Source organism: Globicephala melas, chromosome 1 (genome assembly GCF_963455315.2).
Source record: "Globicephala melas chromosome 1, mGloMel1.2, whole genome shotgun sequence".
Classification (NCBI taxonomy): domain Eukaryota; kingdom Metazoa; phylum Chordata; class Mammalia; order Artiodactyla; family Delphinidae; genus Globicephala; species Globicephala melas.
In genome coordinates this window covers 79,513,285-79,537,127 of record NC_083314.1, presented here as the reverse complement: position 1 = coordinate 79,537,127, position 23,843 = coordinate 79,513,285, and the positions used below count along the sequence as shown (strand labels likewise).

The 23,843-nt window shown below is 43.4% G+C and overlaps 1 protein-coding gene across 2 annotated transcripts; it reads left to right on the top strand.

The window, feature by feature from the left end:
- The first annotated feature begins 192 nt into the window (after positions 1-192).
- On the top strand, positions 193-23,744 carry PRUNE1 (prune exopolyphosphatase 1). 2 transcript variants are annotated; one of them, XM_030846431.2, is made up of 8 exons: positions 194-412; positions 7,364-7,456; positions 8,005-8,207; positions 9,858-10,042; positions 10,776-10,934; positions 12,242-12,336; positions 14,472-14,630; positions 21,874-23,744. In XM_030846431.2, exons 1-8 carry the CDS (start codon positions 374-376, stop codon positions 22,300-22,302), a joined length of 1,362 nt encoding a protein of 453 aa, XP_030702291.1. In that variant the 5' UTR covers positions 194-373; the 3' UTR covers positions 22,303-23,744. The 2 variants fall into 2 exon arrangements, with proteins under 2 accessions (XP_030702295.1, XP_030702291.1); XM_030846435.2 differs by lacking the exon at positions 14,472-14,630 and having other exon boundaries at positions 193-412.
- The last annotated feature ends 99 nt before the right edge of the window (positions 23,745-23,843 follow it).

The following is a 23,843-nucleotide window of genomic DNA, read 5'->3' as shown; positions in this document are numbered from 1 at the left end:
TAGGTTATGTGACTCATATACACTGTGATCTCAGAAAATTCTCCTTCCCTCAATTCTTGGGGCCATTTTGGCGCTTCGAGACTACACTTCCCAGGACGCCCGGCACCACGCCCCATTTCGCGCCTCCGGCCCCCACTTCGCTCCTCCCGTGAGTCCCTGGGCGCAGAACGCGGCCTCCGCCGCTGGGGGCGGGGCGACGTCGGACTCCCGGGGCCCTTGCTTACGCACTTCCTCCCGGGGTCGGGGCCGAGTCGGGGTGTGGTGGGTTCGAGTCCCACCTCCCGACTCGTCTCAACCCTTGAACCCGGGGCGGGGCTCATTCGCCAGTTAACCTCTCCGCGGCGAGGGGCAGTGGCACACCTTGAGCTTCACCATGGAGGACTATCTGCAGGGTTGTCGAGTTGCTCTGCAGGTAACGGACCCCTGTCTGTGATCGTAAGGAATGGATCCTGGGGTCCCGGAAGGACAAAGATGTGGGACCTGGGGAGCCCCAAGGGTCTATGTGGAGGGAACGCGGAATTGTGGGGTGGGGGCTTGGGATCTGATCAGGCTTGGGGCCTGAGGAGTGAGGAACGAGAACCTATCCCTTGAGAATGGGAATGCTGCTCAGTCACCCCACTCCTGAGCTGGGGGCTCCTGCCTTTGGGGTCTGCCCGAGAGCGGGGAGGCGGAATTGTGGGTCTGGGTCCTGCCGCTGAGCCGCTGCTCGCAGTTTCTGGGTCAGTTCCGTCAAAAGGATCGGAGCTGTGCCTGCCGGGAGGTGTGTTTGTTCCTTTCTCCCCGCCCCTCTTTCAGTTCTCCGCTCACGAGGCCTCCCGGGCCCACTGGCCTCCAGGTGAACCCCGCGGGTACGAGGGAAGCTGTGCCCACGGCTTTGTTGCCTCTGAACGGCGGTTTCTGTCTGGCGGGCCTAATTCATTCTGAATTAAAAGTGGTAGCAGGCATGTCTGTTGACTACAACCTGCATTCCTTTGCCTCCAGTTTTCTTCATTGGCCTTAACACACACAAATTACATAAAAATCCGCGGCCTGGACTGGATAAGCACAAAGTGTGTTTGGCATCAAAACTATAAGCATGACTCCTGAATGCTTTGTGGCTTATTTTTGGTACTCCCTGAGCGAGTTGGAATCTCCCAGGCTTGCTGACTGGTCATGCAGCCTTAAGCCGCTATCCCCAGTTAGCAGCAAAAAGCTGGCCAGAGAGAGGCTCCAGGAGGCCACCTGGCCCCCCCTACTTCAAGTTACACTGCCCCTGGAGAAACCTAGACAGATGGTTGACTTTGTTTCCTTTTTAAATATCTTAAACTCTACAAACTCCCCTGGGTGATAAGATTCTGGTCTTTAACAAATCCTAAAAGTCACCGAATTCCTCCTGCAGACTCAGCTGCTGTCGTAAATGAATACCCTCACCTGAAGAATAGGAGTGAAGTTCAATTTTAACACCAATTACACCAAATTTTTCCTTGTGAAATACAAATTTGGGGAAAGTTGTTTTAATGCATAAGGCAATTTGGGACCAATTCATTTTGGTTACCTCTGATTTCCACCACAGGGAACTCATTGGAGGACTAATATAGAGTCTTTGTGGCACATTCCAAGGGCCAAGAAGTTGTATTTTGTTTCCCCCCGATAACCCAAATGACCAGTCTGTTTTCCACCATTTGGTAGAGTCCTTGAACCTGAAACCTCACCAGATAGCATTTCATTGCATGCCTCTAGACTACAGCATCTGAGTATATCTTCCTCAGGAATATGAAGCTGAAAAATACTGGATTTTTTCAGTATTACTGATATCCTGACCTTTCTCTGTCTGCATTCATCCCCCAAGGAGCAAGATCTATATCTTCCTTTTTCCAAACTTGTGAACTTGTGAAGGTGAGGTCATATCTTAGCGCTCTTATCACACAACCTGGCCGGGGCCAGGAGAAATGAGAAAATTAGACTCTAGCAATGTTAGTGGGTGAACTGGTGGCAGGACATACAGGTGGACACTAACAATTTAGATTGCTTTTAATTATAGAAGTAGTAAATGTACATAGGGAAAACTGTTAATACAAAAAGGATATGAAATTAGAAAAAGAAAAAGATCCTTTTTCTTCTCCCTATCCAATTCCCCAGAGGCCACACTGTTGTTTCTTGTGTAAAGAAAGACATGATTTAGACAGAGACACTATTAAGTTTGAGTGTTGCTATTAAACCACATATAACTTTTAGGAAATTGTGAATGCTTGCCTTTTACACAAGACAAACAGCTGATAACCCAGCCACCTCTCCTGCTGATACCATATTTTCAGCATTTGATACCAGAGAAATTTTCTACAATCTCTGCCACAACGATAGTAGGTTGTTCCATTTAAAAGAAATCCTGTTTGGGCTTCCCTGGTGGCGCAGTGGTTGAGCGTCCGCCTGCCGATGCAGGAGACACGGGTTCGTGCCCCGGTCCAGGAAGATCCTATATGCCGAGGAGCAGCTGGGCCCATGAGCCATGGCCGCTGAGCCTCCTCCTCGTACCGCAAAGAAAAAAAAAAAAGAAATCCTGTTTAAGTTAATGTCCTATTCATGGTGAGTCATCTTTCACTTTTAGTGGGGAAAAAAAAATCTTTGCTTCAGGGTGGGGCTGCATTCAAGTTTAGGTGTTCATCCAGAAGCTTTGGATAATCTGTGTTGTCTGCACTTCTCAGGAATGAGGCAGGAATCAGGAGTGGCTGACTATCCTTAGAAATTTGCAGTCCCTGCATCAGTATCAGTCAGTCCCATTTTCCCTGCTGGGAAGACTTCTCTATCTCTGACTCCTTGTCTCCTTTTTTCATTTCTCCCTCATTAACTCATTTGTAGAGTAGGCATCAGACCATATGCAGCCTTGGAAGGGAAGTAGTTGACTTTGCCAGCCCTGAAACCCATCCCCTCTCCCCCGCAACTCCGTGTTGAGGCCGCAAAGAACATCAGGATACAGTCATTTCAGCTAGTGGGTTTTTGTTTTTTGGGTTGTTTTGTTTTGGCTGCGTTGGGTCTTTGTTGCTGCGCGCGGGCTTTCTCTAGTTGTGAGCGGGAGCTGTGCGGGCTTCTCATTGCAGTGGCTTCTCGTTGCGAAGCACAGGCTCTAGGTGCACGGGCTTCAGTAGTTGTGGCACGCAAGCTCAGTAGTTGTGGCTCGCGGGCTCTAGAGCGCAGGCTCAGTAGTTGTGGCGCATGGGCTTAGTTGCTCCGCGGCATGTGGGACCTTGTTCGAGCCGGACCAGGGCTCGAACCCTTGTCCCCTGCATTGGCAGGCGGCTTCTTAACCACTGCGCCACCAGGGAAGGCCTAGGTTTTTTTAAAGAAGAAAAAAAGTTTATATCTACTAGTGGCTCTCAGATTGTATTTCTTCCATTGGCAGCTCAGGTTTCCTCATGCTCTAAGTATAGCTATATTTGCCCTGAACTCTTCCTCTGATGGTCAGAAAACTGAGGCTTGTGCTTTCAGCTAGTGGGGGATGGGGTGGGGGATAAGAGTTAACATGTTTTTCCTAAACAAAGAGGAGAATGGTACCTTGTAAGTTAGGCATCCATATACCCGACTTGCCCAGGACAGTCAGTTTATTGAGACATAATCATTAATTGCACCCCTTTTCATTCTGAAAAGTGTACTGGTTTGGGCTTCCCTGGTGGCGCAATGGTTGAGAGTCCGCCTGCCGATGCAGGGGACACGGGTTTGTGCCCCAGTCCGGGAAGATCCCACATGCTGCGGAGCGGCTAGGCCCGTGAACCATGGCCGCTGAGCCTGTGCGTCCGGAGCCTGTGCTCCGCAACGGGAGAGGCCACAACAGTGAGAGGCCCGCTTACCACAAAAAGAAAAAAAAAAAGTGTACTGGTTTGAACAACAAAGTATATAGTCACCTAGCTTGTATGCTACGTTAAGGATTTGTGATACATGCCCATGAAAAGATAGCGAGCTCCTTAAGGTAGTAGTTAAGTTCTGTATGAGAATCCCAAGTGCCAGAAGCTGGAAGTGCAGGGGAAGGGACTGCTGTGGCCCGGGTGCAGGGAAGGCTTCACAGAGAGAAGGGGCTTGCGGTTGGGCTTGACTGGACAGCAGGGGCTAGAGAAAGGAGAAGACGGAAGGGAGCTCATCTGTACTACTACAGAGTAGGCTCTTGTGTGCGATCTCATTTAATCCTCATAACAACTTCATGAAATTGGTTACAGTAGTCTCCTTATTTTTATATGAGGAAAAAGAGGCTTAGCGAGGCCAAAGTCCCACAACAAGAAACAGCTGAGATTCAGCTCCAGTCTGTGGTCTTTTCAAATGGCAGTTCTGCTGATTTCAGACAGAGAAGAACAAATAGTGCAAAGGACAGCGCTGGGAATGTGCACATCATGTATTGTGGGTGGCGAATGGACCAGTCACGGTGGGGTAGTGGTGGGTGCTGACAGGGGAAAGGAATGCCACCACCTCCCTTGGTTGTTCCTGTTCCAAGATTGGCTGAAAGTCGCAGAGTATTCCTTTTGTGTTAGCTCCTTTTGTTTGCTGTCTGAGCTTGACTGAGCACAAGGGGTTAGTCATTCACCTTCCTCTGGGGGTCATTTCTCCTCCCCTCAGAGCCATGAAGTTGCATTTGGTCCCTACTTTCTGCTTTTCTGCTTAATCTTCTCTTGGTGCTGGGGATCTGACTGATCCTGATTCGGCTGCCACTTGGAATGAAACAGCATTAACATGAGTTTTGGAAAGATTCTCCGAGGGCCTCTTCAAGCCCAGCAATAGGCCTCTCCCCCTTGTTCTGCCTTTTCTCTGTTCCTCTTCCCTTTATCCTCCAGAGTCAGGGCCATATGGTCTCTCATGTTTGTATAGTTCCCTCTCTAGAGAACATGGTGCCCTCCCTTACTGCTTCAGTGATCAAGTTATCTCAGCAGCCACTTATCTCAAGTGCTTTGTTGCCACTTTGGTCCACAGCCATCTGGGCAGTTCTTGGTATCCGGGAAACAGGGGCCTTCTCTGGTATCAGGAGGACGAATTGCAAGTCAGAGGAGTTAATATAGGCCTTGGGTCTTGGGTACAGAATTCTCATACTGTGTTGGCAAAGAGTTTAATATTGAAAAGAATCTTCCCACTCCCATGCTGTTCAGTATGAATGGGTCTTGGCTGCCACCCTCTTGAAATAGGCTTAGAGAAATGGGCACAGGGGAGAACCCAAGGGCAGACTTTCCCCAGAGGCCCTTTGCCCAAAACCTTGACAGATAACCTCTGTCTTTTGTCCTTCTCTCTAGGGATGGGAGTAGGAGATGGAGAAGAGGGTGGCTTAAAAATAAAAACCTTCTAGTTACGAGATAGGACAATTTATGCCACCAGAAGTCCTCTAAAATTGTCCCTTTCTGGCTTTGGCTTTCTGGGCAAGTGAGGGGAGTGGGTAATAGCCAATACAAGGAAGATAATTCTAGGTTCTCTTTCTTCCTAAAGTTACATTACTTGATAAACTGTTCCTTGTTATGTTTTATTCCTCTGAACACCTTTCCCACTTTTCTAAACTCTTCTATCTAGCAAATCTTCCCTGATTGAAGAAGCCAGAGTGGATTTTCACCTTTCTGTAACCCAGTAGTTCTCAACTGGGGGTGATTTTGACCCGCAGGGAATATTTGGCAAAGTCTGGAGACATTTTTGATTGTCATGACTGGAGGTGCTGCTAGCATCTAGTGGGTGGAGTTTGGGGGATACTGCCAAACACCCTGCAATGCACAGGACAGCAGCCCAGTGCTGAAATTAAGAAACTAGTGTGTTGCTTTTGTCTCTCTTATTCCTTCCTCTCTTTCAGAAGTAGGCTGAGATAGAAATTCAAAAATAAACTGGTAAGATAGAATCCTTGTGCCTAAGCTGAGCCATGGACTGTATACTCTCATTCTACCTGGCCAAATGCTTCTACTTGGAATGAAATAATAATTCTTACAGTGCCTACCCCTTGGGTTGTTTTGAGGATTAAATGATCAGCTAATGCATGTAAAAATATTGGAACAGTACATGGGGGACTTCCCTGGTGGTGCAGTGGTTAAGAATCCGCCTGCCAATGCAGGGGACACGGGTTCAATCCCTGGTCTGGGAAGACCCCACATGCCGCAGAGCAGCAAAGCCTGTGCACCACAACTACTGAGCCTGCGTTCTAGAGCCCATGAGCCACAAGTACTGAGCCCGTGCGCCTAGAGCCCGTGCTCCACAACAAGAGAAGCCACCACAATGAGAAGCCCGAGCACCACAATGAAGAGTAGCCCCCACTCGCCGCAACTAGAGGAAGCCCTCACACAGCAACAGAGACCCAACACAGCCAAAAAAAATTTTTTTAAATACATGGCACATTCAATAGATATTTTGAAACAAAACCCCTCTCTTTGCTATTGTGGGCACCTTTAGGTTTTTTTTTTTTGTTGTTGTTGTTTTTGTTTTTTTGCGGTATGTGGGCCTCTCACTGCTGTGGCCTCTCCCGTCATGGAGCACAGGCTCCGGACGCACAGGCCCAGCGGCCATGGCCCACGGGCCCAGCCACTCCGCGGCACATGGGACTCTCCCGGACCGTGGCACGAACCCCCATCCGCTGCATCAGCAGGCGGACTCTCAACCACTGCGCCATCAGGGAAGCCTAACACCTTTAGGTTTTAATGAATTTTATTTAAAATTCTGGTAGGGAGATACAAGGGAACAAGATTAATAATAATGACAGATATGCCTCCCTCCTCAGAGTTCTTATCAGCAGAAACTTTTCAAAGCTTTAAAAATAAAAGTTCCAGCAGCAGCAGCAACTGTTCTTGCTTTAATCTGAACCTGCTGGGGAAAGTGTCTGTTTCTTGCCTGTGAGAGTGTTGTTTATATCTGGTTATGGTTGAAGCTCCTCTGGGTAGGGGGAGTTTTCATGGACTAGATATCTAAATACCTTTATTTTCAAAGTCTGTTCACCTATTCTCGTGATTTAGAAATGCAAGGATTCTTTTCCCTATTTTAAAAATGGGAAAAAAGTACAAACCAGGGTTGATATGGTTTGAATACATCAGCTATCCCAGATGCTTTACTTTTGACTTCTCCTCAAGTGCCCAGAGAAGCATAAGAATCAGAGAGTGATTTACTGCTGTTCTTCTGAAAGTTAACATTCAAGGAGACAGTGTAGTAGAGAGGAAGGAGCACTTTTCCACTAACTATAGATATGTGTGGAATGCTTAAAGCTCAGCTAAAACACTTACGCCCTCTTAACTAATATCCTTTTCCATGACTGAGGACCCCTAAGACTATATGACCTACCTCCTCTGTGAAGATCAGTGAGAGGATGTGTGTGCAGCCCTACATGAGTATAAGGTAACCAGAAATGGATGGAGATGCTTTTGTTAATTTCCCACTCCTGCCTCTCTAGGAGTCCCGACCCATACATGTTGTGCTGGGAAATGAAGCCTGTGACTTGGACTCCATGGTGTCAGCTCTCGCCCTGGCTTTTTATCTGGCAAAGGTGAGTACCTAGGAACAGAGTGCCTTAAAATGAAAAGATTTGGATTCAAGACCCAGCTCTGCTACTTAACAGCATTTAGCCTTGGGTAAGTCAGATCTCTTAACTTTGCTGAGTCTCCTGTCACCAACTATAAAATCTGAAATGATAATATTTTGCAGTGTTGCTGTGAGGATCAAATGAACAAATGTATTTTGAAGAATTTGTAAACTATAAAGCAATATTCAAACAGTTAACTATTGAATTCCTTATGGGTATCAGTGCTCTGTGTATGTTCCTCATGCCCATGTCAGCTCTGGAGGACTGATACTGCCTTCTCTCCAGCATCTAGAAAGGTCTTTTCCGTGAGTTGTCTTGTTGACCTTCATGCTATTGCCAAGAAGGAGAGAGGGGAAGGGTCATCCTTTTATTTTGATAAGACTGGGTAACTGCGGCTTTGAGGAAGGCAGTGACTTACCCAAGATCATGTCTCCCTTGGTCCCAGTAGTCTTGTGACTTTTCCTATCCTATTACAGAACATAGCCATACCTTCTTTTCACTTTCCTCTCTAGACAACTGAGGCTGAAGAAGTCTTTGTGCCAGTTTTAAATATAAAACGTTCTGAGCTACCTCTACGAGGTGACAATGTCTTCTTCCTTCAGAAGACTCACATTCCAGAGTCCCTCTTGATTTTCCGGGATGAGATTGACCTCCATGCATTGCAGCAGGCTGGCCAGCTCACCCTCATCCTTGTTGACCATCATGTCTTACCCAAGTAAGTGGAAGAAAGTTAAGCTGATACTTACCATGTGCCATGGGCTGTGATGAGTAAGGTTTTTAAAGAGTAGAAGAAAGAATGTTTTCTCACAGGATCTCACAGGCTAAGCATAGTTGATGGGTGATATCAGATATAGAAAGACAATAAAAAAATATTGTCAGTTCTCTAGTTATACAAGTAATAAAAAGAAATAGAAACATGGAGAGTTCAAACTAAAGGATAACTCAGAAATATTGTAAATCTACCTTTGGTATCATTGTTTTAAGATTTCATGGCAGATTTATTACAATAGAAACCTTTGAATAATGGTTACAACGGCATTTTTAACTTTAAAAAGTTAGCAACATCATATCCTCCATAAAGCAATATTTCTTTAATGCTATTTAACAAACACACACCTATAATAATCCCATCCCTAATTTAGGACTGGAAAAAAACTGCCAACAAAGCAATACGAGTACAAGGCCTTCCCAAGCGTGTCTAGCTCCTGCTAATAGTAACATGAATATTTTTTCCTTAAGCACACTGGTTATAGCAGGACATTGACAGAGGACAGCCTAAGGGTACTAATCCATCTATCCACTCACTCATTAATAAACTTCTATTTAGAGGACGAAGGTGAGGTAGAATCTCTGTTCTCAAGAATTTGTCAGTCAGAGGAGGGAACTAGGTAAACAGGTCATTGTAATGGGTGTTAGAGGTAGGTGGTGACCGTCACTCTAGGGGACAGTAGTTACATGAAGGATGGAGTGGTTAAATATGCAAGAGGGGAGTAGAGGGGAGTGTCAGGAAAGGTTTCCTAATGGAGTTGATCCTTAATCTCAGTCTTGAAAGACTAGGTATTTGCTTGGTGAATGAGGAGTTGAGGTAGTTAGCAAAACGCAGGCAGGTATGAAATAGCATGGTGAGTTGGGAGAACTGAGATTTGTTTTGCATAACTGGAACATAAAATATGAGGGAGGAGTAGGACATAAAAAAGATAAGACTAGAGAGGTAGGCAGGGGCCAGATCATGGAGATCTTGTAGGCCTTGCCAGGGAGATTAGACTTTATTTTGAGCAGTGGGGAACTATTGTTAATTCTATTTATTCCAGATCCTAGCAGAACCAAATTTGCATTTTTCAAATGCTCTTTCAGGTAGTCTTATAGAGGACAGTTTCGGAGGGCACTGGAAGCAGGTGTTTGGTTAAGGAACTATTGGAGTAGTTCAGATGAGAGAGATTGAGGGCCAAGAATAAGGCAGTAGCAGAGGGTTGGATGGGAACCAGGAAGGAATGGATGGGAATTGAGCCAGAAGCCACAGGTGACCTGCATAAAATTTGGATATTAAGTGAATTGAGGGAACAGGAGAGATTTAGATGTTGGGTGTCCAGGTGTCAACTGGAAAGACAACCCTAAAGGATATCAAATATGTGGATGAGGTACTGGTAGCTGATACTTCGTCAAATTCACCTATACGGTGTTTAAAGATGGCTTTAGTTATAATATTTAAGAGAAGAGCTGAGAGGAGTGAGGCAGAGGTAGAAGTGATCAAAGGTCTAAGTGTCTGCCTATGATGTCTGTTTTCTTCATGAGTGAGGTGCAGCTGGAGTGCCCCTACCTATCTTTCTTTCTCTTTTCCCCCACACCTCCCCCCTTTCCCACACAGAAGTGACGCAGCCTTAGAGGAGGCAGTAGCAGAGGTGCTAGACCATCGGCCCATCGATCAGAAACACTGCCCTCCCTGCCATGTTTCAGTTGAGCTGGTGGGGTCCTGCGCTACCCTGGTGGCCGAGAGAATCCTGCAGGGGGCACCAGAGATCTTGGACTGGCAAACTGCAGCCCTTCTTCATGGTGAGGGTGGCTTGGGGGTTGGGACCTGATTAGTTCCTTTATTCCCATGCCAGAGAAGGGAAAGTGGAGAAGTCTAGACTCTTCCAGCCTGACTACACCCTCTCAAAGCCACTTAGTAGATATGAAGGAGGGGATTCTTTCAGGGGGCAATTAGGCATTAAAAAGGCTGTGGGATACTTTGTCCTTTGAAGGCCTGTGGAATACTTTGTTGGAGAAAGCAGAAAGGAAGCACAGAACAACAGACCTAGAAGCTGCCTATTAGTAGCATTGTATAATGGAAAGAGGACTAGCCAAAGAAGCAGGAAATGAATTCTAATACCATTTCTGCCCAGGAAGTAGTTATATGACCTTGAGCAAATCTTTTAACCTTTTTTGTTCTTATTTTCTCCATTTGTAAAAAAAAAAAAGAGAGAGAGAATTGGATTAGACTGTCTCTTCCAACTGGAATTTGGCCTGTGGAAGAGAGATCATCTCTCTCTGACTAGGTTTCAAAATCTCCAAGAATTGAGATATTTACACTTCCTTTCTACCTTTTCCCCATTTCCCTGATTACATTTTAGTTTGGATTTGGGATGTCTTACTCAGGACATTGTCCCAGTTTGTTTTGTCTTCAGTGAGTTGCCGTACAGTCTCCTTTGGTATTGTGTCCATTTGGTTTGAGGGTTATGTGTGTTCTAGTTGTCAGGAATGGAGGGCCACAGGATTTGAGTTCTGCCATCCTCCTCCTCTGCAGGAACAATCATCCTGGACTGTGTGAACATGGACCCTAAAATTGGAAAGGCAACCCTAAAGGACAACCAATATGTGGAGAATCTAGAGGCCCTCTTCCCAAATCTGCCCAAGAGAAATGATATCTTTGATTCTCTGCAAAAGGCAAAGTTTGATGTATCAGGTATGAAATGTTAAACTGGTGGACAAAAGCCTTGTTCATTATGTTCTTGAATACCGTCAAAACAATTTCAGAGCGTGCATAATGATTTAAGCTTTATACCAGAAAGAAGCTAGGTAGTGTGTGAGTCTGATCATGAATTAATCAGTCATTTACTGGATTGTTCTATCCTGGCTATTGGGTGGATGAGAAGGAATATATTAAGAGTCTCAGAGGTTTCTAGTCTAATTAGAGAATATAGACATATAAATAAAGTATGCTGAGGGAATACAGTCATCTCTTGGTATCTGTAGGGAATTGGTTCCAGTATCCCCCACAGATAGCAAAATCCTCGGATACTCAAGTCCCTTACGTAAAATGGCATAGTATAATGAATACAGTCGGCCCTCCTTATCCGCAAATGTGAAGCCCGTGGTACAGAGGGCCAACTCTACTGAATTATCGGAGTGAGATCTAGATAAATGGTTAGGGAAGCAGAAGAAACATTTAGGGTGAATATACAAAGGACGAAGGAAGAGAACAAAAAAACTTCCATGATTTGTTACCCAGCTACCGCCTGTTGACGTTAAAAAAAAAGAAAGAGGGCTTCCCTGGTGGCGCAGTGGTTGAGAGTCCGCCTGCCGATACAGGGGACACGGGTTCGTGTCCCGGTCTGGGAAGATCCCACATGCCGCGGAGCCGCTGGGCCCGTGAGCCACGGCCGCTGAGCCTGAGCATCCAGAGCCTGTGCTCCGAGACGGGAGAGGCCACAACAGTGAGAGGCCCGCGTACCGCAAAAAAAAAGAAAGAGAGGTCTCACTTGTACTTTTAGAAAAGTAAAACAACACAGAATGGGGAAAATCAGGAGTAAAAGCCTCTCTTCTTCCATTTACCCTTCTCCCCAGAGTCCCTTGCTCTAAAGGTACCTATTGTGACCCGGTAATCGAAAGTAATTTTTTATTTAGAGTAAATTTCTATTGGGACTTCCCTGGTGGTTCAGTGGGTAAGACTCCGTGCTCCCAATGCAGGAGGCCGGGGTTCAATCCCTGGTCGGGGAACTAGATCCCACATGCATGCCACAATGAAGATCCAGCATGCCACAACTAAGACCCGGTGCAGACAAAATAAATAAATAAATATTATTTTAAGTGAATAAATAAATTTCTATTATATAATTACATCCGGAGTTACTAGCCCTGTTCATTGCCCCAAAGAGAGGCTGTGTTTTTCCTCTTCCTTGACCTGTCTTGGTGTCCTCACCTTCCTGGTCTTGGGACCTTGGGTTCTCTTGGTTCTCCTGTTTCACCCTTAGTCTCACATCCACTTTCTAGGACTGACCACAGAGCAGATGCTGAGAAAGGACCAGAAGACCGTCTCCAGACAAGGCACCAAGGTGGCCATTAGTGCAATATATATGGATTTGGAGGTAAGAGCAAGATGTAGGTGTGGGTGGAGAGAGAAAACTTTTAGTTTTGTATGTAACCTTGCCCCTCACTCCTGGCTCACCTCCAAAATGTATCTTACCCCTCCTTTTCTCCATCTCTACTCCACAGTCCATCGTCTCTCACTGCACTGCTGTAATGGCCCCCATGCTGGTTTCCCTGCCTCCACTTTTGACCCCTGCAAACTGTTCTCCCCACAGCAGCCAGAGTGATCTCTTTAAGACATGTCAGATCCAGGGGAGTAACCTGGTGGTCTAGTGGTTAGGACTCAGCGCTTTCACTGCTGTGGCCTGGGTTCAGTCCCTGGTCGGGGAACTGAGACAAAAAAAAAAAAAGATATGTCAGATCCTATTGCCCCCCTCCCTTTACTGCCTTTTCATTGTACTTCTGATAAAATCTAAAAGCCTTACAGTGGTTTATAGGGCCCTCCTTTATCAGGCCTTTGTCCTTTTCTCTGACTTCTTCATTCCAGCCCCATTCCTACACTCACAGAACTGTAGCCACCCCAGTTTTCTTTCTGTTTTTCAGAACCATTAAGTTCACTCTTAGCTCTCAACTCAGAGCCTGTGCACTCCTTTTGCAGAGCTGGCTCCTTCTTTTCATTCAGGACTTAGCTCAGGTGTCTTCTCTTTCAGGAGGTTTTTCCTGACCACCCTAACTAAAGTAATATCCTCCATGCTCAAAAATCTCTAAATATTACTTTTTTTTTTGTACGTGCATCTTGTGGGATCTTAGTTCCCTGACCAGGGATTGAACCTAGGCCCCCTGCAGTGGAAGTATGGAGTCCTAACCACTGGACTGCCAAGGAATTCCCATTTTGTTTTCTTCATAACACTTAGCACACTGAAATAATCATGTTTCATGGTTTCCTTGTTTATTGTCTATATTCCTCTGCTAGTTTATCAGCTCCACCAGAGCAGAGACCCTATTTCTTTTGTTTCTGCTGTATCTCCAGCACCTTTGACAATGCCTGACGCATAGTGGATGCTCAGTGAATTTTGTCGAATGGGTGAATGAATATAACTCTGATAGTGGTATTTTAATACCTGGCTCCATATCTTATTGGTTTAAATCATTCATCTGATCTGAACATGTACTCTCATAGACTGCACAGCTTTCTCCTAAATAACATGTAAAAATTTTTACTAAATAATTTACTGAAACAGAATAGCATGGCCTCTTCCCTTGCTACTTATAACCTAGTTTTGTAACCAAACATAAGAACACAAAAGGCTTGCCGAGTACCATAATCATAGTACAAATTGACTCATTAGAAATGCTAAGGATAAAGAAAAGCCCTGATCTAAAGCAGCTGGTGGTATTATTCATTGGAGGAAATATTGCGTGAGATTTTGGAGAAGAATATAGATAGATAGACAAAGAATGAAGAGCCAAGGATGCAGGTGTCATGTGTCTGTACTTATTTGTATGCGCCATTGTTCTGTTTTAGAATAAAAATATCCTCAAGGCAAAGACCTTGCTTGATTGATTGTAAGAGCAGGATAGCCTTGGACATACCAGGCACATTACGTACATTACCTTTTTTTTTTTTTTTTTTTGCATTACGCGGGCCTCTCACTGTTGTGGCCTCTCCCGTTGCTCCGGACGTGCAGGCCCAGCGGCCATGGCTCACGGGCCCAGCTGCTCCGCGGCATGTGGGATCTTCCCGGACCGGGGCACGAACCCATGTACCCTGCATCAGCAGGCGGACTCTCAACCACTGTGCCACCAGAGAAGCCCCATTATCATTTTTTAATTCTTAAAACAATCAAGTTTGGTAAATGATTTATCCTCATTTTACAGATGAGGAAACTTAAGTCCAGGGATCCTTGATCATATAGCTGATAGGTAACAGAGCTGATTTTCAAACCAATTCTGTCTGAACCCAAAGCCTCATTCTGTGAGGCTCATAGAATGGCCTCATAGAAAGGCTCATTCTCCTCATTCTATATATTGCCTTCCAGCACATAAATAGCACAGAGTAAACATTAGATACCTTTTTTATGGAGTACAAGTCCCAGGTTAACATGCAAAGAAACCCTTCATAAGCATCTTCTGTTGAGGGTGATAATGAGGATCCAGTGGCAGCCCTCATCCCTGTCCATTTCTTCTGTTTTAGGCCTTTCTGCAGAGGTCTGGCCTCATTGCAGATCTCCATGCCTTCTGCCAGGCTCACAGCTATGATGCCCTGGTCGCCATGACTATCTTTTTCAACACTTGCAATGAGCCAGTGCGGCAGTTGGCAGTTTTCTGTCCCCACACAGCACTCCGAGTGACGGTGAGTCCCTGTCCCTTCTCCAGCCTGAGGACCCTACAGAGTTCTGCCTGTACGCACTATCCTGTGCTGTAAAGACCTCTCCTTCATTCTTGTATTTATCCAGAGGTCCTTGATCTGTTTCCAGAATTGCCACTACCTGCTTTTTTCCATTCTCTCTATGTGTGAATATCCTTAATCATACTCTTGTTGAGAAAGGGAGATTCCAAAGAGAATTAGAGACACAATTCCTACTTAGAAGGAATTGAAATCAGGTTAAAAGAACGTGTTATAAATCTGGAGTTAAAACTAGATTCTTGGTTTAAGCATTAATTCCTCACCCCTGAAAATCAATTCCTTTCTTTTTACCTTATTGCCTTGAAAATTGGAAACAGACGAAAAACCTTTTCTACTACTTAAGCAGTTTGTGCTAACTCTGTAGAGAAGTGGTCTAGGAGCAGGTTTGGTTTTTTCCCCTGATCTTCCATTTAGCCACCTTTCCCACCTCCTCCCCTTTCTTTTCCTCTGTTGGTTACTGATAAGCCCAGGGAAGAATTTAAAAGTGGACTTAAGGCAGTCCAGGGATTCTTTGGATTTCTTAGCAGCGAGGACTGCTGAAGACTGGTCTGAATACAGCTGGATAATCTTTTTTGTGCATGAAAGGCATGTCTGCCCCTTCCCACCTCTCTTTGTCTTTATCTTCTCCTCCAGGAAGCAAATGTAATTTCATTCAGTGGAAAGTAGTTTGGCATTGTGGAAAGAACTACAGCCTTTAAAGGCAGATATATAGGCTTTTCTGTCCCAGATTTGCCACTTACTTGCTCTTTGACCAAAGGCAAGTCAGTTGACTTCTGATTCTGTAAATGTCATATTACCACCTACTAATTAGTGTGATGTAATCATTAAACGTAATAGTATATGTAAGGTTCATTGCTGGGCACAATGCTCTCTTACTAATCATGTCATGAAGGAAAGGGTGCTTTGACCATACGAAGTACCTCTCCCCACCTTCCTAAATCTCCCCTCCTTCTCCCTGCCATGGTCCCTCTGGAACTCTGTAGGTATCTGATAACTCTACCATTGCCCAGGCTGCCTCTGTGCTGGAAAATGGTAGTCCTCTTTTCACGGTCTGCCCTACCATTTCTTCTCTTCCTCCTGTGTTAGAAATAGTATAATATAGTAATTTAGAACACCAGCTCTGATGACAGACCTGAGTTCAAGTATCAACTTTGTTTCATTCAAACTTGACCTTTGGCGACACATAGTAATCAAACTGACAACAATTAAAGACAAAGAAAAACTATTAAATGCAACAAGGGAAAAATGACAAATAACATACAAGGGAACTCCCGTAAGCTTAACAGCTGATTTCTCAGCAGAAACTCCACAAGCCACAAGGGAGTGGCACGATGTATTTAAAATGATGAAAGGGAAGAACCTACAACCAAGATTACTCTATCCAGCAAGGATCTCATTCAAATTTGATGGAGAAATCAAAAGCTTTACAGACAAGCAAAAGCTAAGAGAATTCAGCACCACCAAACCAGCTCTACAACAAATGCTAAAGGAATTTCTCTAAGTGGGAAACACAAGAGAAGAAAAGGACCTACAGAAACAAACCCAAAACAATTAAGAAAATGGTAATAGGAACATACATATAGATAATTACCTTAAATGTGAATGGATTAAATGCTCCAACCAAAAGACACAGGCTTGCTGAATTGATACCAAAACAAGACCCATATATATGCTGTCTACAAAAGACCCATTTCAGACCTAGGGACACATACAGACTGAAAGTGAGGGGATGAAAAAAAGATATTCCATGCAAATGGAAATCAAAGGAAAACTGGAGTAGCAATACTCATATCAGATAAAATAGACTTTAAAATAAAGACTGTTACAAGAGACAAGGAAGGACACTACATAATGATCAAGGGATCAATCTAAGACGAAGATATAACAATTATAAATATATATGCACCCGACATAGGAGCACCTAAATACATAAGGCAAATGCTAACAGCTATAAAAGAGAAAATCTACAGTAACACTATAATAGTGGGCGACTTTAACACCTTCCTTACACCAATGGACAGATCATCCAGACAGAAAATTAATAAGGGGGCTTCCCTGGTGGTGCAGTGGTTGAGAGTCCGCCTGCCGATGCAGGGGACACGGGTTCATGCCCCGGTCTGGGAAGATACCACATGCCGTGGAGCGGCTGGGCCTGTGAGCCATGGCCGCTGAGCCTGCACATCCAGAGCCTCTGCTCCGCAACGGGAGAGGCCACAACAGTGAGAGGCCCACATACAGCAAAAAAAGAAAAAAGAAAATTAATAAGGAAACACAGCTTTAAATGACACAATAGACCAGATAGATTTAATTGATATTTATAGGACATTCCATCCGAAAACAGCAAGATTACACTTTCTTCTCAAGTGCACACAGAACATTCTCCAGGATGGATCACACCTTGGGTTACAAATCAAGCCTTGGTAAATTTAAGAAAATTGAAATCATATCAAGCATCTTTTCCGACCACAACACTATGACATTAGAAATAAGTTACAGGGAAAAAAACGTAAAAAACACAAACACATGGAGGCTTAACAATACGTTACTAAATAACCAAGAGATCACTGAAGAAATCAAGGAGGAAATCAAAAAATACCTAGAGACAAATGACAATGAAAACATGACGATCCAAAACCTGTGGGATGCAGCAAAAGCAGTTCTAAGAGGGAGGTTTATAGCAATACAATCCTACCTCAAGAAACAAGAAAAATCTCAAGTAAACAATCTAAACTTGCACATAAAGGAGAGAAAGAAGAACAAACAAAACCCAAAGTTAGTAGAAGGAAAGAAAAAGATCAGAGCAGAAATGAATGAAATAGAAACAAAGAAAACAATAGCAAAGGTCAATAAAACTAAAAGCTGGTTCTTTGAGAAAATAAACAAAATTGATAAGCCTTTAGCCAGACTCATCAAGAAAAAGAGGGAGAGGACTCAATAAAATTAGAAATGAGGGACTTCCCTGGTGGAGCAGAGGTTAAGAATCCACCTGCCATAAATGCCCATCGACAGACGAATGGATAAAGAAGATGTGGTACATATATACAATGGAATATTGCTCAGCCATTAAAAGAAATGAAATTGGGTCATTTGTAGAGACGTAGATGCATCTGGAGACTGTCATACAGAGTGAAGTAAGTCAGAAAGAGAAAAACAAATATTGTATATTAACGTACATATGTGGAACCTAGAAAATGGTACAGATGAACTGGTTTGCAGAGCAGAAATTGAGACACAGAAGTAGAGAAAAAACGTGTGGACACCAAGAGGGGAAAGCAGTGGTGGGTGGGAGTTGTGATGTGGTGAATTGGGAAATTGGGATCAACATGTATACACTGATGTGTATAAAATGGATGACTAATAAGAAAAAATAAGTAAATAAAAAACAAAAAAGAATCCATCTGCCAGTGCAGGGTTTGATCCCTGCTCCAGGAAGATCCCACATGCCACAGAGCAGCTAAGCCCGTGCACCACAACTGCTGAGCCTGTGCTCTAGAGGCCACAAGCCACAACTACTGAACCCATGTGCCACAACTACTGAAGCCAACACGCCTAGAGCCTGTGCTCTGCAACAAGAGAAGCCACCACAATGAGAAGCCCGTACACCACAATGAAGAGTAGCCCCCACGTGCCACAACTAGAGAAAGCCCACATGCAGCAATGAAGACCCAATGCAGCCAAAAATAAATAAATAAAATAAATAAATTTTTAAAAAATAAAATACAATTAGAAATGAAAAAGGAGAAGTTACAGCGGACATCGCAGAAATACAAAGCATCGTAAGAGACTACAACAAGCAACTCTGTGCCAATAAAATGGACAACCTGGAAGAAATGGACAAATTCTTAGAAAGGTATAACCTACCTAGACTGAACCAGGAAGAAATAGAAAATATGAACAGACCAATCACAAGTAATGAGATTGAAACTGTGATTACAAATCTTCCAACAAATGAAAGTCCAGGACCAGACAACTTCACAGGTGAATTCTGTCAAACATCTAGAGAAGAACCAACACCCATCCTTCTCAAACTCTTCCCAAACATTGCAGAGGAAGGAACACTCCTAAACTCATTCTATGAGGCCACCATCACCCTGATACCAAAACCAGACAAAGATACTACAAAAAAAGAAAATTACAGACAAATATCACTGATGAATATAGATGCAAAAATCCTTAACAAAATATTAGCAAACAGAATCCAACAACACATTAAAAGGCTCATACACCATGATCAAGTGGGATTTATCCCAGGGATGCAAGGATTCTTCAGTATATGCAAATCAATCAATGTGATACACCATATTAACAAATTGAAGAATAAAAACCATACAATCATCTCAATAGATGGAAGAAAAGTTTTTGACCAAATTCAACACCCATTTATGATAAAAAAAAAAACTCTCCAGAAAGTGGGCATAGAGGGAACCTACCTCAACATAATAAAGGCCATATATGACAGACACACAGCAAACATCATTCTCAATGGTGAAAAACTGGAAGCATTTCCTCTAAGATCAGGAACAAGACAAGGACGTCCACTCTTGCCACTATTATTCAACATAGTTTTGGAAGTCCTAGCTATGGCAATCAGAGAAGAAAAAGAAATAAAAGGAATACAAGTTGGAAAAGAAGAAGTAAAACTGTCACTGTTTACAGATGACATGATACTATACATAGAAAATCCTAAAGATGCCACCAGAAAACTACTAGAGTTAATCAATGAATTTGATAAAGTTGCAGGATACAAAATTAATGCACAGAAATCTCTTGCATTCCTATACATTAACAACGAAAGATCAGAAAGAGAAATTAAGGAAACAATCCCATTCACCATTGCAACAAAAAGAATAAAATACCTAGGAATAAACCTACCTGAGGAGGGAAAAGACCTGTACTCAGAAAACCATAAGACACTGATGAAAGAAATCAACAATGACACACACAGATGGAGAGTTATACCATGTTCTTGGATTGGAAGAATCAATATTGTGAAAATGACTATTCTACCCAAAGCAATATACAGATTCAATGCAATCCCTATCAAATTACCAATGACATTTTTTACAGAACTAGAACAAAAAAATCTTAAAACTTGTATGGAGACCCAAAAGACCCCGAATAGCCAAAGCAATCTTGAGGAAAAAAAGTGGAGCTGGAGGAATCAGACTCACTGACTTCAGACTATACTACAAAGCCACAGTAATCAAGACAATATGGTACTGGCACAAAAACAAATATAGATCAATGGAACAGGATAGAAATCCCAGAGATAAACCTGAGCACTTACGGTCAACTAATCTATGACAAAGGGGGCACAGGTATACAATGGAGAAAAGACAGTCTCTTCAATAAGTGGTGCTGGGAAAACTGGACAGCTACATGTAAAACAATGAAATTAGAACACTTCCTAGCACGATACACAAAAATAAACTCCAAATGTATTAAAGACCTGAATGTAAGACTGGACACTATAAAACTCTTAGAGTAAAACATAGGAAAAACACTCTTACACATAAATCACAGCAAGATCTTTTTTGACCCACCTCCTAGAGTAATGGAAATAAAAACAAAAATAAAGAAATAGGACCTCATGAAACTTAAAAGCTTTTGCACAGCAAAGGAAACTATAAACAAGATGAGAAGACAACCCTCAGAATGGGAGAAGATATTTGCAAACGAATCAATGGACAAAGGATTAATCTCCAAAATATATAAACAGCTCATGCAGCTCAATATTAAAAAAAACAACCAACCCAATCCAAAAATGGGCAGAAGACCTAAATAGACATTTCTCCAAAGAAGACATACAGATGGCCAAGAGGCACATGAAAAGCTGCTCGACATCACTAATCGTTAGAGAAATGCAAATCAAAACTACAATGAGGTATCACCTCACACCAGTTAGAATGGGCATCATCAGAAAATCTACAAACAACAAATGCTGGAGAGGGTATGGAGAAAAGGTAACCCTCCTACACTGTTGGTGGGAATGTAAATTGGTACAGCCACTATGGAGAACAGTATGGAGGTTCCTTCAAAAACTAAAAATAGAATTACCATATGACCCAGCAATCCCACTACTGGGCATATACCAAAAGAAAACATAATTCAAAAAGACACATGCACCCCAGTGTTCACTGCAGCACTATTTACAATAGCCAGGTCATGGAAGCAACCTAAATGTCCATCGACAGATGAATGGATTCAGAAGATGTGATACATATATACAATGGAATATTACTCAGCCATAAAAAGGAACAAAACTGGGTCATTTTTAGAGACGTGGATGGACCTAGAGACTGTCATTCAGAGTGAAGTAAGTCAGAAAGAGAAAAACAAATATCATATGTTAACACATATATGTGTAATCTAGAAAAATGGTACAGATGAACTGGTTTGCAAGGCAGAAATAGAGACACAGATGTAGAGAACAAATGTATGGACACCAAGGGGGTACAGCAGGGGCGGGGTGGTGTGGGATGAATTGGGAGATTGGGATTGACATATATACACTAATATGTATAAAATAGATAATTAATAAGAACCTGCTGTATAAAAAATAAATAAAATTTAAAAAAAACAGAAACAAAAAAACCTTGACCTTTGGTAAGTTACCTAATCTAAGCCTCAGTTTCCCTACCTGTAAATGAGGGTAACAGTAATACCAACCTGTAAGGTAGTTGTGAGGATTAAATGAGGAAATTAATATTTGAAAATGGCCAGACGTGGCACGATGCTTGGCATACTTCCCACCCCAACTTGATCTATTTATTCTTTCTGCCTGTATTCTTCTCCTGACCTCAATATAGTAGATGCTTGTCCCATCTCAGCTAAGGATAGAGTTCAAGTTTTTGAGCACAGGAATACCCTTGCAAATAACAATATTCGAGGAGGTGGGAGTCCCAGGTTCTGGTTCAGACTCTACCATCATCTACATTCAAGGCACTTAATCTCTCTGGGCTTTGGTTTACTTATGAATAAAATGGAATATATCATCTCAAATGTTTCTTCTGTTTCTAAAATACTGTGTGTATTAGTTGATGTGCCTTTGTTGCAAGCAATAAAACAACCCTAGATGACTTAATTAAAAAAATATATTTTTTATCCTCTATAAGAGAAGTCTCTTAGAAGTCTCAGCTTTTTGCTTCACCACCTTATATACCACCTCCCCATCTTGTCTCCTTTTTAGGTCTGTGGAGTCCTAGAACGCTCCCACTCTCCGTCCCTGAAGCTGACCCCTGCCCCAAGCATCCACCCTAACCTCCAAGCGTATCTTCAAGGCAACACCCAGGTCTCTCGAAAGAAACTTCTGCCTCTGCTCCAGGAAGCCCTGTCAGCATATTTTGACTCCACAAACATCCCTTCAGGACAGCCTGAGACAGAGGGTGTGTCCAGGGAGCAGGTAGACAAGGAATTGGACAGGGCAGGTAACTCCCTGATTCCTGGACTGAGTCAAGATGAGGAGGAGCCTCCACTGCCCCCCACACCCATGAACAGCCTGGTGGATGAGTGCCCTCTGGATCAGGGGCTGCCGAAATTCTCAGCCGAGGTCATCTTTGAAAAATGTAGTCAGATCTCACTGTCAGAATCTACCACTGCCTCCCGGTCCAAGAAATGACTGTTGGGAGGGGAGGGGGAAGTGAAAGAGGTTGCTTGAACCACCCTGAATGCATGTTTTGAGATGTTTCAGCAATTTTGTCTTCATTGTTCCAGGATCTGGTATACTGTTCTCATAAACCTAGGAGGAGAAAGAAGTAAAAGAAAGCTGAGCTGGCATTCTCCCTTTTCCCCACAATCTCTACCAATCAAACAAATTTTATTATTTAATTTAATTCCTTAAATCTGCACTGACTCTCCTCTATTTCATTTGCCAGGGTCATGATGTGATAACATACACAGTTCCAGCAGAGTGGCACAGAAAGACTGTGTACCCCAAAAGTGCCCTAAGTCAGGCTTTTTAACAGAACCAGTATTTCTTATGGAACCAAACATTCATTGTCTCCAGTGTTCATTTATTCTCTTATTAATTCAAGTATTTATTGAACACAGTACCTACTTTTAGCTTCTTCCAGTTTTTAGCCTTTAGTTGATTTTCACCTCCATGACTCCTCTTTCTGCCGCCAATTAGGTGATGGTGTCTCATTCCCAGTTTGCTAAATTTCTACTCTGAGCTTATTGTGACTGTTTCGGGATTGTTTGGGAGCAGATTGGAGGCCATTATCTTCTGTCCTGATCGGCTGGCCTGACTCTCAGTTTCTTTGGATCCCTCTGACTCAGAGCCACAGGCACCCTGAAGAGACCCAGAAGACCCCCCCCCCCGGTTCTTGAGAGTTCAGGAGACACCTGGGAAAGCCTTAAGACCTCATGGGCACTCTTCGCAAAAGACAGTAGAACTACAATGAGACCCCTGGCTCTGTCGATTTCTTATCCATCTGATTTTCTCCTTGGGCATAGTAGAAAGAAACACGAAGTTCATACCGACTGCCATCAACTGTGTGTCTTTTGTCCAGACACTCACTCCTCTAGATCTCATTTCCCCGTCTGCAAAACTGATGTTCCCTGGTTTCTGTGATCTGCCTGTTGCCACACCGTCCTTTCTTGCCTCGCTTCTCTGTTTTTTTGTTTGTTTCTTTTTCCCTGGGAATGCTCAGGGTCACTGAATTGTCTGTTTATTTGTGATTGTACCAAGGTACTCAGCCTCATGTAGCATGTACAGGGGTATGATTCATACCATAGTGACCCAGCAAAGAGCTCCCTTCCACTGACTTGTTCTGCATGTGTAGAGTCTCCCTTTTCTCTTCAGACCAACCTGTTCCCCCTTTTCCTACCCCACAGCTCTGCTCCCTGTAAGTTTTCAACAGTTTCGCTGAACAGTGGGGTATGTGATGGTTTTGGCATGATGTCTTCATATGAGGGAAACTGACTTCACTTTGAGGGGATGTTTGTAGCCATTGGAAGGTAAAATAGTGGCGTGATTACTGAACCAAAGGAATTTATGTTTTGTAACTTGGGTACTTTTATTTTGCATTTTGTTAAAGTATTAAATACTTTTTTCCTGTTTGGGGCCTTATTGTCTCTTTTTACAACTATAATCAGGCCTTTCCCTCTGATAATTGTTTTAACCTTCTCAAGATTCATTTCCCTTCTTTCTGCTGTACA

Bases quoted from the DNA above. Each gene is read 5' to 3' on its own strand.
- PRUNE1 (XM_030846431.2), top strand. From the start codon at position 374: ATGGAGGACTATCTGCAGGGTTGTCGAGTTGCTCTGCAG. The intron at 7,457-8,004 runs GTGAGTACCTAG...TTTCCTCTCTAG, and splicing joins TGGCTTTTTATCTGGCAAAG to ACAACTGAGGCTGAAGAAGT. The intron at 14,631-21,873 runs GTGAGTCCCTGT...TCTCCTTTTTAG, and splicing joins ACACAGCACTCCGAGTGACG to GTCTGTGGAGTCCTAGAACG.